Here is an 18,370-nt window from a genome sequence, read left to right on the forward strand (position 1 = left end):
ATCTTACATACTATAACAATTCATGTTGATAGAATTTACATTTTGATTTATTGATTTCATTGGTATTTTAATGGCTTTATTAATGCATAGCAGTTATAATTAATATGCCTATATATCTTTTGATTTACTTAGTTTGTTGTGTTGCTGTGAGAAACTGTTTGGAATGTCGACAAAGACAAAGAGAGAAAGTAAACAAATCTTCACTAATCTGCAGTAAAACACAAGAGACTCTTCAGGGCATAAGTGCAACTACTACCAACAAGGTACAATATTTTCTTTTAAAATTACATTAAAAGAATTCCATTAAAAATGAAAAGGAAAAGAGAAAAAAATCCTATTATTCAGTATAGTAGAAACATAGGGAATAACTTCACAGTTTGACAATTCCAAAATTATTTTCTTACATATTTCATAATCTTGAGACAGAATTTGGATTTGCTATGAAGAGTTGCATTTATTATCTGCTTTCTTTGCTCCTTCGGACAAGTGGATCTAAGGGATTAAAAAGCTATTAATAGTATCATTGACGAAATAAATGTCAATCATAAATAATTGCAGATCAGTTATAGCATTTATTTATTAAAAATTTTATAGCTACCCAACTCCAATAAAATTTGGGCAACAAAAATGCAAAAAAATCTGTAAAAACAGATAAATCATAAAACCATACACTCTGGACTAAAATGATCTTAAAAGTGACACAAGTCAAACCAAACACAGTTCCCCCCAAAACAGTAATACATTAATCCCAGGCTTGGGACAAAGCCAGGTTTTAAAAGCTTTCTAGAAACCTAGGAGAAAGGCCATTGTCCATTTCTGTGGGGGATGCTGTTCCAAAGGTCAGAACAGCTGCCTTGTCCTGTAAGGTTACAACTTTTCATAAGGGAAATGCACTATCTGCGGAAACATATTGGGCAGGCAGAAGTGATTGAAGATAATTGGTCCCTCATAAGACCTAATAATGTGTCTTATATATTCTACATACCTACTTTATCAATTCTTGAGGTCTTCACAAGCTATCTGAATGTTACTAGTGAACATATGTGTTTCTGCAGAAGGGAGATCCAACAAACAATACTTCTGAGTCTGTTGTGCTGTAGTTCCTGGAGAATAGTGAATCTTTATAGGTGTGCCTGGGGCAGACAGTCTCCCAGCTTCCCAGGGCCAATGCTATGTAAGATTTAATAAGTTATTAATTTTATCTTAAATTGGACTCATAAACATGGGCAACCAGTATAACACTCATAGTATTGCTGTTGGATGACAGTATTGGAACATTCTCATCAGCACATGGGCATATATAGGAACCAATTAAAACATAAACTGATGGCAATATAAACTTGATTTTAGCATTGTTCTAGTAACAGCCAATTGTATTGGAGTGCCAAATTTAAATCTAAAACCAGCTTCATATGATAAATTTGAAATGAATAAAATACAAATTATTCGTTTAGTGATAACTTCAACAGCTAAGACTACAATTTGCTAAAACTATGCAATTATTGCATTTTTAGACTCCATTGGAAAATGTTCCTGGTAACCTATCCCCAATTAAAGATCCAGATAGGCTTCTTCAAGATGTTGATATTAATCGTCTGCGAGCAGTTGTATTTCGTGATGTGGTAAGTATTATTATACTGCAGCTTTAAAACAAAGTATTTAAAATCTGTGCTTTGTGTATTAATGGTGAACAGATTCTTGTACATTTATCTTTGCCCAGTGTAGAAATTCATTATTTCAGCTTAAAGATTTATGAACATTATGATGATCCTTTGAAACTTCTTTACTTACTGGTTAATTAAGCTAATCTTATGAATGAATTTTGCTTCATCGAAAATGGGTAAGCTGGAGAAATATAGTATTGAAGCTTAAGACGTGTCATTTGGGGGGGTAGAATTTCTAAGAAAACTTTGTATTTACCTTAGTTGATAATCTGATTCCAACATATTGGAAGATACAGTATAAGCTTAATTTAGTTTTTATTGGACAGATTATTGTAATTTACAGACAGATTTAGCACTAACCTGTTGTCAAGAAGAGATCACTGATAATACCTAACCTTTTTAGGGATCAAATGCCAATTAAGATGGCCCACACAAGCCACTGATAGATCAGGTGGATTTCTGATTACTTTGCAAGATTTACTAATCAACCAAGATAGTCAGCCTCTGAAATCAGAACAGAATACAACCAGTTGAAATGACTATACTATTTTTGGTTGCAACAACTCTCATTCTTTGGTTTTCTGCAATAGTGAGAAATAGAAATAGCAGGAAATAGGAAGATTTGTGACAAATAGCTTGCCTCCTGGAGTTTGTGGGTGCTCCATTGCTGGAGTTTTTCGAGAAAAGAATGTACAACCATTTGTCTAAGATGGTATGAGGACTCTTGCTTTTGCCAAAGGGTTGGACTAGAAGTCTTTCCTGGTCCCTCCTAACTCTATGATTCTATGAAATAGTAGAAAAGGATGGGAGAAATCTCTTTAAATGACTATTCAGTGACACAGGGTTTTTAAAAATAATTTAAAATCTTTAGTATTGTGATAGCACAGTTGGCCAGCAGAACCTTTTCAAACAGAACACTTCAGATAGAGAAATAACTTTTTGAGTTTCTACAAAATCAATTTGCAAAAAATTCCCTACACAATTGGTACATACCTACTCTGTAGTATAAAATATACTCATGCCTGTGAAAACTGCTTACAATTATTTTAATTGGTGGCTTTTAGTTTTCTGATCTGCTATTTGAAACTCATGATATATACATAGTAAAGAATACTTTAATTCAGCTTTGGTAGGTGTGCCAGCCTGTATCTTTTAATGTTTAACGTTCTGGTATGAATAGTGAAGGCTAAGATTTGTATCCCTATATTTTCAGAAAGAGATTTTTTTATTACAGTGCCCAAAGTACATAAAAAGGGGAAGTTCATCTCTCTTTAAACATATCTTTACAGCGAACCCCTTTTTAAACTTAACATATTTAAAATTATTTAATACTTTATTTCTGTGCTTTGAAAATTTTTAAAATTAATAGAAAACTCTTATATTATTTCTCATTTTTTTCTACTTATAAAGTTTAGAATTTTAGTGTATGATTTTAAATTGATAGATAGATAGATAGATAGATAGATAGATAGATAGATAGATAGATAGATAGATAGATCCGATATTCAGTGAAAACCAGACTGATATGGATGGACATATGTAATGTTTAGATTCATTGAAGAATTTATTTATTTATTTATAAAATTTATTTGCTACCCATCTTGTATACAACATTTACAACATAAAATATTAAAAACATTCAAATCATTCCTTGTAAAAAACACAGTAGATAAAAACATTAACAGATAAAATCATGGACACAAGACGGCAAAGAAGGTAGCTGGACGTGTGTGTGGGGTGGTGGTGGTGGTTGAATTTTAATTAGTCAACCACCTAAGAATGTATATATGGCTCATCCTTAGAGAGAATCAGGCTTGGACCATTTCCATTTTAAGATTATTTGGATTGGAAATTGACCTGCATATTCATATAACTAAGAACCAGTTTGGTATCTTAGAAAGTGTGAGATCATGAGTTCTAAAACCAGCTTGGTGACCTTGGGCAATCACAATGTCTCAGCTTTAGCAAGATGATATATAGCCAGAAGTACTGACAAACTTCTTTCCTAGTATTCCAAACAAAATAATTGTAATCCAAATTTACAAGCAAGAGATTTGAATTAACATGATTTCTCATGATTCTTGAGAAGGATCATCTACATTCTCTTGTTTTCCTTCACTAATAAGTAACATTGATCTCAATGGTAGCTTTAAAGAGTTTGGAATTAGTCTAATGTTTTCTGCATTGCCCTATAACAGTACTATTTGGGTCACGTTTCATGTGTGTGTGTGTGTGTGTGTGTGTGTGAGTGTACATATATATATATGTGTGTGTGTGTGTATGTATGTATGTTTGTATGTATATGTTTATATGTGTCAGAGTTTAAGCCAGGATTGAGGAGCACGTTCTTATAGTCTCTGCAAAGCCAATTGTTTAGCTAATGAGCATGTTACGGGTCTGTTCGGCTCTCGTCATCCCGTAATCAGTTGCCTCATTCTTGTTTCCATCGGGCTCGTTGAGAGCTGTTTGATTTTTGGTGCTCTGCTTCTCTCCACTCACCCTGCCCATGTGGAGTGTGCATTTTGCCGCAGGCAATCATCTCACTGCTCATCTGACAGTTCTATATGCGATGCTGCCATTTCAGCTGTTCGTTCTTCCTTGCTGTCGTCACTGTCCACATTGGTCACGAATCCTTTCCTGTTGCCCATCGGTGCGATCTGCCTCCTCGTTGTTGTTTGCTGTAACGCTGTATTGATTGGGAAGAGATTATGAACCTCCGTTCATCCGTTCGTGCCGAAGTGGGTCTGTGGTTGTTTCATCCTTTCAGTTTTCTTGCTTGATGATTCTTGCCGGCGCAGCATCTGATAAGCTGGCAACAGCTCAATATGCTGGTTAATAGAATAATGATGTATGGCTGTGAAAGCTGGACCATAAGAAAGGCTGAGCGCCAAAGAATTGAGGTCTTTGAACTATGGTGCTGAAGAAGACTCCTGCGAGTCCCTTGGACTGCGAGGCGATCAAACCAGTCAGTCCTAGAGGAGATCAACCCTGACTGCTCTTTAGAAAGCCAGATCCTGAAGCTGAAACTCAAATACTTTGGCCACCTAATGAGAAGGAAGGACTCACTGGAGAAGACCCTAATGCTGGGAAAGGTTGAGGGCAAGAGAAGAAAGCTACAACAGAGAATGAGGTGGCTGGATGGAGTCACTGAAGCAGTAGGCATGAGCCTAAATGGACTCCAGAAGATGGTAGAGGACAGGAAGGCCTGGAGGAACATTGTCCATGGGGTTACGATGGGTCGGACACGACTTCGCAACTAACAACAAAGATTAATGATTGGATAGCCATGCTTCTTTTAACTGGCAGCCACCCTTAGTGGCATCATGAGCAATGACAGACCCGTAACACGCTCATTAGCTAAATGATTGGCTTTGCCAATAATTATTTAACAATTATTTAAACCACTTTTTATTTTCTTATAGAATATTCTTTATTGGTCAAATGTGATTGGACACTGAAGGAATTTATCTCTTGTTCATAAGCTCTTAATATACATACAAGTAACAAAGTGATAAATCATAAATAATAAGATAAAATCATAAATCATAAGATACAACCAACAAGTGATAATCATAAGATACCAATAGGAGTATGCAGTGCGTTTTTTCTAAAAAGAAAAAGGAAAAAGTTGCCGGAACTCTCATCTTTTTAATCTTTTATTTATATAATTTTGTTTATATACTTATTTATATAATTAAACAATTATATATTCAATTCTTAACGTACATTTAATTTATTGTATTTAAGGCAAATGTTCATAGTAAATTCCAAAGTTTTGTCCGGCAAATCTTTAGAAATATAATTTCCAGTTTTAGCTACCGTAAGCAAGCAAATTACACTAAAGCTAAATTTAACGTTACTTGTTAAAGATATTTACTATATTTCAGAGATAGTATTCTTTCAGTCACAATCTTATTCCTATTCAATTTAGCTGATTTTAAAATGTGATGTAAAATCATAAGCATATAAAAAGAAAACAGCAGAAACAGCTGCAAATTAACTCAACAGTTCTATGCTTAGCAACATTTCCATTTAATCAAAGTCCTTGCTCTTTCCAAATCTATTTCAGGGTTTACTTTCTATAAATACACAAACAATGGAAAATGAGTTTCTGGGTTGGTTCAAATTTTTTACACATTCCAAAAATTATGTCATGAGTGATGTATTTATAGGTATATAATTGATGCGGTGGCTCAGTGGGTTAGGACGCTGAGCTTGTCGATCAGAAGGTTGGCAGTTTGGCGGGTCAAATCCTGAGTGCCGTGTAACAGAGTGAGCGCCTGTTACTCGTCCCAGCTTCTGCCAACCTAGCAGTTCGAAAGCACATAAAAATGAAAGTAGAAAAATAGGGACCACTACGGTGGGAAGGTAACAGCGTTCCATGCGCCTTTGGCGTCTAGTCATGCCGGCCACATGACCACGGAGACGTCCTCGGACAAGCGCTAGCTCTTCAGCTTTGAAACGAAGATGAGCACCAGCCCCTAGAGTCGGAAATGACTAGCACGCATGTGCAGGGGAACCTTTACCTTTACCTATCTGTTCCATATAAATAAAAGCATGATAGGCTCTGTATTTGTACAAGTGGCCGATTATCTCAGTGTGCAGAAACGTGGATAACTACAAACAGAAGTTGCAAGCCCTCTCCTTTTCACTGCATGGGAATTCAGACCCAAGATGAACTTCTGGTCAATCTCTGTGGCTCGCTTGCTGCTGGCTGTTCCAGCCGAGGGACCTCTTGAGGCTCTCTTGTTGGGCCCTCCCCGATGGGTGGGAGGATGTTCATGGGTTTCTACACCCTGGAAGCCAGTGGTTGGGTGGCAGGCCCATTCCAACTGGCCCCAGCCCGGCCCCGCCACCCACACCCTCGCCAGCCTGGCCGGAAAAGGTGAAGCGGCCCATGCATGCCTTCATGGACTGATCATTTATTTATTTATTTTATTTTTATTGCATTTATATCCCGCCCTTCTCCGAAGACTCAGGGCGGCTTACAAGCTTAGCAGTAGCCTTCATTCCATGTATATGCCTGCTTATTAGGGCTTTCACACACACCCCAAGCGGCATTATTACAAAGTCAGCTTAATTGCCCCCAACAATCTGGGTCCTCATGCATGCAGCAGTGGCAGATCGCACAGGAGCAGCCCCGGCTGCACAATTCAGAGATCTCCAAGCAGCTGGGCGCCGCCTGGCAGTGCCTCGACACCGCCCAGAAGCGGCCCTTCATTGATGAGGCCAAGCGGCTCCAGGTGTGCCACAATGCTCAACTACCCAGATTACAAGTACCGGCTGAGGAGGACTCTCCCTTGCTTGCCTGCCGGGGCCGTCGGCACCCCTTGGATGGACATCCGCCTATGCTGGCTTGCCTGACAGGCTCCACGGGACTGCCAGCCAGGTGGTGTTGGCCCTGGGTAGCAGCGGCTGGTCTACAGCACGCTAAGCCCCCCTGCCTTTGCCAGCATGCCAAGGAATCTGGACACTGGCCTTCAGCACCTGCTGGGGGACTTTCTGGACATTGTGGCTCTTTATGGGCTGCAGGGCTGCAAGGTGTCTGACACTGCCACCCTGGGGCGCCTCCCTGAGCTCTCTCCCCAGCCCCTGGGGTTGAGCTGCGCTGCCCACTTGGCCCTCCTCTAGCAATGATGCCAGCTGCAGCTCCCTGTCTGGGTTTCATCATGCAAGGAAGGCACAGCCGTGAAAGACCAATGTGGACGTAGTTCAGAGACGCACGCTAAGCTCCCCCCAATTGGAACCTAAAGGAGAAGCGCCGGACGGTGGCCTGAATCGGACAAAGCAGCCCCAAACTGTATTTCTGGGGTGATTGCCAGCACAAAGATGTTAAACCAAAGCAGCAGGGACGGGTGCAAAATTCCTGCCAACTCGCCTTTGCTGTAGACAACTTGCCTGTGCAACGTTTGCCGGCCGGGTCTTTTGGTGCATTCAGCAGGAATTCCTATTGGCTTTTGAAAGCCAGTAGGCTTTCAAAAGCCAATAGAGGGAGTAGCACAGCTTGTGCAAAAGCTTTTTTCGTGTGTATGTGCAAAAAAAGGTGCCGGAATGCCGTTCTGAGCGTTCTATGAGAAAATAATAATAATAATAATAATAATAATAATAATAATAATAATAATAATAATAATAATAATAATAATACATGGCTCTATTACAGTAGTTACACACTGTCCAGCATGAATTTTCACAGTCCTCCTACTTTGCCTTTACAAACATGTACAGATAAAGTGCAAATGCAACCAAACCTTATTGCCCCAAGCAAAGTAGTGAGGAAAGGCCAAACTAAGTAGCATGATTACTGTTTTCTCTGCACAGGCATGATTAACTATTGAAAACATTTTATGGCCTCCTTGTAAGTCACTCAGCCTTGTCCCAATTCTCCTCTGAGAGAAATCGTAAACTGGTTTGAGGATCTCTAGTTGATATATTTGATATTTTTAATTTTATTTACAACTTTGTGGTAGTTCTCATAACTGTCTTAACTTCCTCTGAGATAGTAATTTATGAAGACTAAGTCATACCCCTCTCTAACAAGCTATACATTCATATTGGGAAGGTGAAAGAAATGTTCATATATTTAAAGGCCAATCAAGGGAATGTTTAAATAATTGTCGTACAGCAGCTTGTTTGTTTTTAATTTTAGTAATTTGCTCCATAGCACTGATTAAGAGAGGAAATGATAAGTTTACTGTGTATTTTAATAGTATTTTATTTTGTGTGTTCGTATGTTTTTCTTTTCTTCAACAGGATGATAGCAAACAGGCACAATTTTTAGCTTTGGCTGTGGTTTACTTCATTTCTGTTTTAATGGTCTCCAAATACCGGGATATTCTTGAACCACAACGAGAAACTGCAAGGTCTGGAAGCCAGGCAGGTAGAAATATCAGGCAAGAAATAAATTCACCAACAAGTACAGGTACTGCTGTTTTTCAGTTAATGCTGAGGAAGTGTTGGGACATTTGATGTTTGAATGTAGAAACTGAAGAATAAAGAATGCCTATTAATATTTGAAAATATTTCTTGTTTTTTCGCTTTTTAGCACAGGATGGTCTTAGGGATTAAGATATGAGACTCTTCTTCCAAAGCATATAATTAATTGCAGGACACAAGCTAATTACTTTTCCATTTTTTCCATAAAATCAGTTTTTATGTTCATCATGTGTTTTGAATTCAAATCATAATTCCATTACTTTGTTACACTTTAGTGGCTGGCTATTTTACACCATAAAAATACTAATAAATAAATTAAAATAAAATTATATTTTACTTGCACAAAATTCCAGATTTAATTTTTACTTTCTTCACTTATTAACATCTCTAAAAAGAAAGAATCCCTTTCTTGGCAAACTAAAGCAAATAATTTTACTTGGATATGGTGTCATTTGGATATTAACAAAAATACAACTGTCGATGCAGTATGATACATGTGTATTAGAAGAGAAGGACAGACATTTTATATTAATGAAATAAAAGTATACTGGTCTACTTTTACTTATAAGCATCTAGCTTGTAAAGACTCCTACTGTTTGAATGGCAAGGAATCATTAGAAATTATCATCTAATCAATGAGGAAATAAAAATACATTTTGCATTGATAAAAATCTAATTATCCACAAAAGGGGAATAGTATTATATTTAGGCAGAACTGAAGTTTTTATAAACATTGGGAACATTTAGGTAAATTTTAGATACAGTACATGGCATGAAAGCATCTGTTATCTCTTAACAAAAAGAAATTAAATTTACTTATTGGAGAAATTTTGTTGCTAGAAAATAAGTCTGTCTACATGTCCTAAATTTGCTACTAAGATACTTGTTTGGGAATTCTAGTATAATAGTGTATTTCTAGAAACTTGCTTTTAGTAGTCTAATTGACGAGGATCATTGATTCAGTTTTGATGAACATGATTTAGGTGCTGTTTGTTTCAAGAGAGATGGATTGAAACCAAGTTTTACCCTGGGTCATACTGCAAAGTCATAAAACTTTCTTTTCTCTGATATACATTCCTTTGGGAAGACAATATCTTAATACGTGTGAATTCTTACCTGTGAAACCTCTTTCTTCAGATGCAGAAATGCCTTCGATGAGACTCTAAAGATTCTCTCATTGGAATATATTATTTATATTGCAAGCATTAGAAAGAGAGCCAAAATTGATGGCAAATCCTTCCTTTTATTTTGGCATCCTTCCATGCTTCTCATATTTCTCCTTTGTAGACTTTTAATATTTTGTAAATACCTCCCTTGCACATGTCTTTTTCAGGATTGACTATTCACAAATGATGCAATAAGTATCTTCTAAGGAAATGAAATACAGTGAGCATTCTAATATTAGTTTGGATCAGTTTCCAGTTGTTTAAATTTAAATATAATTTTAAAAAGAGAAATCTTATCAGATTCCAGTTTCTGAAATGTTTAATCTTTTTGTTAGAACTACCTACTGTATGTACATAATGAGAATAGCTATATATCTTCTACAGTATAATCTTATGTATATTTATTCATGTGTCTTCCTAGTGTGTAGTAATAGAATTGGTGCCAAAAGACATTTTTAAAGTAACCAGAATAGAACAATTAAGCACAATGACTTCATTTCATATATCCCTGAAAAGCGAATCTTTCCAAGATTTCAGTATCATCTGAAGTCTGTAGCACTATATATATATTTTTAAACATAGCTCTTGGGTGTTATAAATATCTTATTGAGACATTGATTATGTTAAATGACAAAACTGATTCATGAAAAGTCTGATACTAAAATAAAATAACATTACCATCAGTTCACCTAATTAAAAGAAATGTTTTGGACTTAAATGCCTGAAGAATTTTGATAGGATTAAAAAAATACATTTGTGTGAGAATCATATTTTAAAAATGTGTATGGCTATGCCATGTAAATTTAATCCTTTCTTCTAAGATAAGGTTGTTTAAAAATCAGTGGCCAAATCAGTACACATTGTAATATAGGATTTTGCACTTATTTATTTTCAGACATATTTTAGTTAACTAAATTTCATGTTGTTTCTATTACATTATAAACTATTTTTATTTTAAAATAAAATTACTCATTTCCATTGTTTATACAATAGAGTACATGGTATATTTCCTTCATTCAAATCATGATTAAGTAATTAACTATTCCTGCATTATTTTTTTGTAAATAATAAAATTATATTGCTTATTTTTTAGGGGATTTGCCTTAGAATTTGCCTATCATTTGTTGCTGTGCTACAGATAATGCATTTTTCTGTTTGTATTTTGTTTCATACATAAACCTATTCCAAATATTTCTGTCTAATTTATGTATACCTGTCTTTCCATGTAAATGTTTTTTTCTTTGTATGTTGTATTATTTGCAAGTATCTTATTTTTCTCCCTGATAAATTATTTGTGCCTTGTTTGCATGTTTCAATAAACTTCTGACATGGATCCTCAGTGGACCAAATTACCGGCAATAAGTAGCTGGCTCACAATTTACTCCATGATTTTCTTCGCAGTTGTGGTTATACCATCTATCCCACACCCAAGTTTGAACCATGGATTCCTTGCCAAGTTAATACCTGAACAGAGCTTTACCCACTCATTTTATAAAGGTAATTTTAACATAACCTCCTATTCTTTGCCACACTTATTTCATATTATATAATTCAATAACTTAATTATAATACAAAGTCTTGACCAAGAAGATGATTTAGATCAGTGTTTTCTGGCAATGATACTGTGAACATTCTACTTCTTATTTATTAACAGTATTATAGGGTTACAATTTTTACTTTTTAACAGTATTAAAATTTAATACTGTAGAGAAATATACTTCAACCCTTTAAAAGAATACTGCCGTATAAGGAAGTTATATAGTGCTATATTCCTGAAATAGTTTGTTGCATTTTCTAAACTCTTTGTTTCTTTTGATTTAGAAACACGTCTTTTTCTATATAACTTCCAATTATTTTTACTTTCAGTAGGCATACAATATGATGGGAGATACCACTGAGAACAAAAAAAAAATGATATCACTTCTAGGAGCAGTCACTTGTTCCCCTCTCTTTTAGTCTATTATAGCAAAAAATGATGCACAACTTTCTTCTTTTTCTTCCATACAGCATGACATTTCTCTCCCAACTGATATACAATACAGGGCTTTGCAAATAGTTTAAATAACTATACAAATTCTTATTTCTTTTTATTCTATTCACTGTTTAATATTAGCTGTGCTTTAATAAGAATTGGATAGTTAGATAGATATTAAAATCCCATAAAGACAGCCCCAAATTCTTAAGTTAAAGTCATACAAAGACTGTTAAAGAAATAAAGGAATATTAATTTAGTTCAGAAGACAGATTACTTTGGCTTAGCACAGTGAGAACATTTACTGCTGTGCAACAAAATACCAAGTATATAAAAAGGCAGTCTACTGAGGTTACAAAACCAAACAGTTTTGAAGCCACAATTTTTTAACTGAAAACTATTTCAATTAAAAGCTATAATTTCCTGTTATAAAATACCCACATGCTTCACATTTCCAACACTAAACAACTATACACAATACATAAAGAAATGTTCTCTTATTACCAGTGCCAAAAAACTAATCTCTCTGAAGCGTATACATCCATCCTCTCCATTATCCCTAAAATTACACATACATTCAGCCTACTCAAGGTTGTATGATCAATTTTTCATAGGCTTTCCCAAATTCCTTACTAGTGCTCATCTATGCTGCCTAGTCTGTTCTCCGTACCCATTCTTAGCACCTACCCTTCGGAATCTTCCTAGCCTTATTAGTCCTTCAGTTTCTTCCATTTATTTCCAAATTCTTGGTGTTCTTCTCAGTCCTTAAAATTAATGTGACAGCAAATTGTCCCCCTGTGTTATGTTTTGTCTATGGAGATTCTCAGTCAACCAGGTCATAGTTATCCTAAAAGTGCTTTTTCACAAGGCAACTAGACTTTCTTTGAAGATGTTTTGCTTCTCATTTAAGAAGCTTCTTCAGCTGAAGAAACAAGTCCAGTTGCCTTGTGAAAAAGCACCTTTGGGTGTGTTATGTTTTGCTTTCTTTTCATTTTGATCCAGCTAGCAGAATGCCAAGTTTCAGTTGTCTTGTCTTTGTTCCCTTCTTTGAAAAAATAATTTTGATCCACATTTGTAGAACTAGCAGGTACTGTGGATAAGAAAAATAAAGAATGAAAGTCTAGCTGGTAGTCATAGCAGTACTAGTTTTTAACAATACATTTTTTTAAAATATATAAATATTTATTATAAATGGACAGGGAGATTACTAGTTTTTAGCATATTTTAGTTTTTCCAAATAACATCAGGTTGTAATCACATAACTATAAATTAGAGATTAAACTATAACTAGTATTACTGGAATAAATATGAACAATTTTGGTATGAGAAGAAGCTCTTCTGCATTTAGGATCAGTATTTCCAGTATGGTGCCTATGGGTATCCTTCTGGTCCTACATATATTTCAGAGGCATTTTTAGGAATAAAAAAAAAATAAAATGAACTTCTAACGCAATGCTCTGGGCCCATTGCCTCTCCATGAAAGGAGTTACCTGAGGTGATGATGAGCCTGAAAAAAATTATTGATTTGTGTTGATCAGTACTATCAAAACTGCAGATAGAATACAAGAAATTATTATCCAAGAAATCTACAAGAAATTATTCATTCTTTAAAAAATGGCACTTTTCCTTTTTCTTTAATTCTATATTATTATTACTACAGGTGACACTGGCTTAATGACCCCTTGTTCAGCAAATTTGAAGTTATGATGACACTGATTGAGTGATACTTATGACAGGTCCTCAAAGTTCTGGTCATCATAGCATCCCTGTGATCACATGATCATGATCTGGGCACTTGGCAACTGACTCACAATTAGAAAATTGCAGCATCTTGGGGCTACATGATTGGAAACCAGCAAGGGGTCAAAAATAGCAATCACATGATATTGTGCTTAATGACACCACTGTGTCAGGTGTGAAGAATCAGGACCATGTGTTAAGTTTCAGTTAAGCTGATTTATTGCTCTGCCTATGCAGAAGAATCTAGTCTATTAATCATCAGCATTAATTGGTGCTAGCTAAGCCTTAATGGAATTCAAGAGGTGCTGGACCTGGACCCTCTTGTGTGGGAACATAACAACTCTAGGCTAATTCCTCTCTTCACTCCATCCCGACCACCTGCCTTTCCTTTTCCTACAGCAAAATATTTGCTTACATTACATCGTTATATTACAGAATTACAGCAACTAGAAGTGCTAGAACTTCTGTTACTAAGTAGTTCAGTCATGAAAAATTGCACTTTACAATTGTGTTATTTAGTGATGGAAATTGGCCTTGTTAACTGACAGCTACCATGTACTATTATAGTAGAATACCGAAAAGGATTTCTATGATTAAATGTCATAGATGGTAATAAGAAATACTCTGGTAATAAGCAATGAAGCCATTTAATAAAAAATAATTAGCCATATTATTAACCAATTATTAGGACAAAAATAACATCAACATAATTTATACCAGTGATTGGCATCAGATAGACTATTTGCAACCATAATTGGTACTATTGTCACCATCCATGCAGTGTTTCAGTAGTGTGATTACTCATTGCTTTTGGTTAATTTATATACTCTCAGTAATGTCAGTCTGGCTTCTTCCCTAGTTCTGGAATAGAAATGTCTGCAGCATGGGTAATCTTTGCCTGAAAATAATACAGAAGATATGACCCTATTGATCTTTAAGGATTACTTGGTGACTTTCAACATGATAGTCTGTGAATGTCTTTCGAATTTACTACAGTACTTGGAAGAATATGAGAGGGAGTTATTGTTCATATCTTTTTAAATAGATACTTACAGAATGGATAGGTAGCCTTATTGGCAGAATTTTTTTTTATGTGCATGATTCTCCTTACAGGTCATTTCTGCTTTTAGCAATTAGCAAAACTATTGAAGAAACTAATCCCCCACTAATTGATGTGAATTTATAATATAAGTTTACCAATTTTATACTTCATTGATAAATTGGTCAGCAATATGAATGAATAATTGACAGCTTTGACTAAACACATTTAACTAATAAAAATGAATCCGGTTGAAATTAGGGAGGGTTGATGGGTAATATCTTTTGGTTTGGAAGAAAAGAGGTGTGATCATGATTTGTGGTGTCTCACCACCTTCAAAATATTTATTTTATATTTTGTGTGTTCTCCAGGAAGCAGCAGTAACTCAAAAGGGTGCATTTTCTCTCATTAACTCCAACCATTCCAGGCTGGTAATAGCTATGCAGTAATCATCTGTAACTTTAGAAAGTAATTTTTCCACTGTGATCTACTGTGGTTTTAAAGCTACAAAAAAAATCAGTGGTTGCAGGCAATCCTATAAATTACATGTGATTTTAATGAAGCACCTAATTTCTGATGAGTTATTTAAAAATGAAGAGGTAGACAGGATTTAATTAGGGCTGGAGATACCATAGTTTCTTAGGTCTGAGTCATTCAAATCATTTTAATTTAATTTAATTTAATTTAATTTAATAATATTTATATACCACCCTTCTCCCTGAGGACTCAGGGCGGTTCACAGGGCAGAATAAAATACTAAATAATTTTGGCTTCAATATTATTTTCTTTCCCATATACATTTTCAAAAGTATAACTTTCCATTAATTTCTAAATAATGGATTGTAACTTGTTCAAGTATTATCCAAAGTATTTTAATTTCTATAATTCTTAATCATCCATTTTGTATTTATTCATTTGAGAATTCATCTATTATTCACATTTTTTTCACTTCTGCAAGGAGAATTATGTATTTTGTAATCTGATGCTGAACCCTGCTTCTTTTGCAGTGTCAATTTCAGGCTTTTCAGGACATTCCCTACCTCTTTCTCTCTCCTCTAATTTCTCATTATGCTACTTCCGCTCAGTACATACACATTTGAATTGAGAGCTCCTTTCATGTTGTGAGTCGTTATATTGTCTGTAACCTTCATAGCAACTTTGCTCTCAACCTGGTGTTTTGAAACTGTTTTTAGTGGTCATTACAGGCTCTTTATTTGCCTCTCTCTTTAGTTTATTCTTGTGGAAAGGAGGAGTTTAGTGAGCTTTTGGTTACATCAAAGAGTTTGCAATGCCTTCAAGATTAAAATAGATGCTGTGGTATAAGCGAATGTGGATCACTGTCTGTTTGATCAAGTGCATCTTCAATATATCTAATGAGCTAGATTGTGATTCACAAAAGCTCATGCTACCTAGATGTTAGTCTTCTGGGTGTCATGATACACTTTGTTATTATTTCAGAATATTTTTTTTTATTTTTCAGAACAGCTTCATGTGTATCTGTATGGCATAATTGTATGCATTTGTCAGATTCAAAGAACTGTGTCAAGATGTTTGGTGACTACACATATATCTCTGGGCATTTTTCTTGCCAACAATACAGAAGCAATTTGACTTTTCCAGGATTTTTGGTTTTTGTTTTACTTCCCAGTACAGTATTCAGTCCTGAAATATCCCCTTGGTCTTTCATTCACCTTCCAAGCAGACCCAACCCTGCTTAGCTTCTGAGCCCAGGCAAGTTCTTCCAGGTTTGGCCAACTGCTGGGATCAAATTCTTAATGACTTCCTGGATATACCTATGAAGTAGTTTTCATGAAAACAATATGGAAGCTGTTTGCTATGATTTTCTTCGTGTGTGTGTGTGTGTGTGTGTGTGTTTAAAATTCTGAGTACACCTAGAGCCCAAATATTTCCTAGATCTTCTATGTTGCTTCTAATCAGATCCAGTTCTATTTAGCTTTTCAAGATCAGTAGATTTGTTAAATGCTTAAAGTTCATTGTAGTCAGTTACATATTTTACTGTGCATACTTTTATAATTACAAAGTTTGTTATTATAACAGACATTATATATAACTCAGCATTCTATAAAACATAATTTGACTTTTTAAAAATATTGAAACTGCTGGGCTAGCAGTAGGATAATCCAGTTCTATCCTCAGCCAAGCAAAACTTTTGACCAGTCACTCTCTAGCCCAGAGGTCTTCAAACTCGGCCCTTTTATGACTCATGGACTTCCACTTCCAGAATTCCTAAGCCAGTGTGCCTGGCTGAGGAATTCTGGGAGTTGAAGTCCATGAGTCATAAAAAGGCTGAGTTTGAAGACCCCTGCTCTAGGCATGACAGAAGGATGTTGCTGTGAGGGAAAATGGAAAGAGGAGCTCTCTTCAGCTTCTGAGTGAAAAGGAGAATGTAATAAATACACAAACAAACAAACAAACAAACAATGTAACCTCATATACTCTGTGCAGAATGATTTCCAGAGCTTGGGGCAGGAACTTAGCAGAATAGGCTGTAGGCTTACTTTTTCAGAGGTTTTACCAGTGTATAAGGAGCAAAATGGAAAAGGCCAGCGTATAGCAGAATTTAATATGTGGCTAAAGGAGTGGTGTAAAGGAGAAGGCTTTGGTTATATTAGTCACGATGTCTGTAGCTGATCCAATGAAAAAATGTATAAAAGAGATGGTCTGCATCCACCCAAGAAAGGGACTGAGTTACTTGGCAATAAAATCACAGCTTTTCTGGAGGAACATTTAAACTAAACAATGGGGACAGTGAGTTAATTGATACAGAACATCACTGTCCCCGGCAATCTAAGAAAATAGGGGAAGCCAGGCACCACAGAAGTTATGCAGCAAGTAAACACAGGGTCAGTCATAAAGGACTCAAATGTCTATACACTAATGCACAGAGTATGAACAGTAAAGAGGGTGAACTAGAAATTCAGATAAATGAGGGCGGATATGATATTGTTGCCATTATGGAAACGTGGGACGAAACCTACAAATGGAACACACAGCTAGAGGGATTTAAACTATTTAAAAGAAACAGACTAAACAAAAGAGGAGGAGGAGTTGCTCTATATATAAGAAATAACTTTATCTCTACAGAAATAGAGCACACCAATGACGAAAACTGTAAACTTGAATGCATTTGGGTCAATATAAAAGGGGAAAAAATGACATTGCCATAGGTGTATACTATAGGCCGCCCAACCAAGCAGAGGAAATAGATGAACTTTTTGCTAGTCAGCTAAGTAAGGTAAGTAAGAAGCACATCACAATAGTAATGGGGGACTTTAATTACCCTGATATCAACTGGAACACAAACTCTGCACCAAGTGGAAGATCGAACAGATTCCTGACAAACCTAGCAGACAACTTTCTCTCCTAAAAAGTAGAGAAGGGAACTAGGGGATTAGCCATATTGGATTTAATTCTCACAAACAGAGATGAAATGATAGAAAATGTCGAAGCCACAGGAACCTTGGGGGGAAGTGACCATGCAATATTGGAATTCAACATTCTGGAAGCACAAGCAATAGAACACAGCCAAACTAGAGTCTTGGACTTTAAAAGAGCTAATTTCAATAAACTTAGAGAGACCATGGGAAGAATTCCATGGATGAGAATCCTAAAGGGGAAAACAACTCAAGAAGCTTGGGAAATTTTGAAAAGTGAGATAATAAAGGCCCAGTCTAGTACAATACCAACAAAGAAGAAAAATAACAGCTCTCAAAAGAAACCAGCATGGCTGCATAAAGAACTCTCTGATAAATTGAAAGATAAAAAGGACAAGTATAAGAATTGGAAAGAGGGGCACATTACTAAGTCAGAATATCAGCAAATAGCCTGTGCCGGC

The 18,370-nt window shown here is 35.7% G+C and overlaps 1 protein-coding gene across 3 annotated transcripts in view; it reads left to right on the plus strand.

Moving 5' to 3' along the window:
* Window positions 1–18,370, plus strand: part of NBEA (neurobeachin) — a 372,004-nt gene that overhangs the window by 97,022 nt on the left and 256,612 nt on the right. For 2 of the 3 annotated variants that reach the window (XM_083361881.1, XM_083361879.1), the window contains 4 exons: window positions 133–263; window positions 1,515–1,622; window positions 8,415–8,583; window positions 11,165–11,260. In XM_083361881.1, coding sequence (XP_083218007.1) covers window positions 133–263; window positions 1,515–1,622; window positions 8,415–8,583; window positions 11,165–11,260 — 504 coding nt within the window. The remainder of the gene's footprint in view (window positions 1–132; window positions 264–1,514; window positions 1,623–8,414; window positions 8,584–11,164; window positions 11,261–18,370) is intronic. The other variant, XM_083361880.1, reaches the window with a different exon arrangement.

This window comes from Vipera ursinii, assembly GCF_947247035.1.
Source record: "Vipera ursinii genome assembly, chromosome: 4".
Taxonomy (NCBI): Eukaryota; Metazoa; Chordata; class Lepidosauria; order Squamata; family Viperidae; genus Vipera; species Vipera ursinii.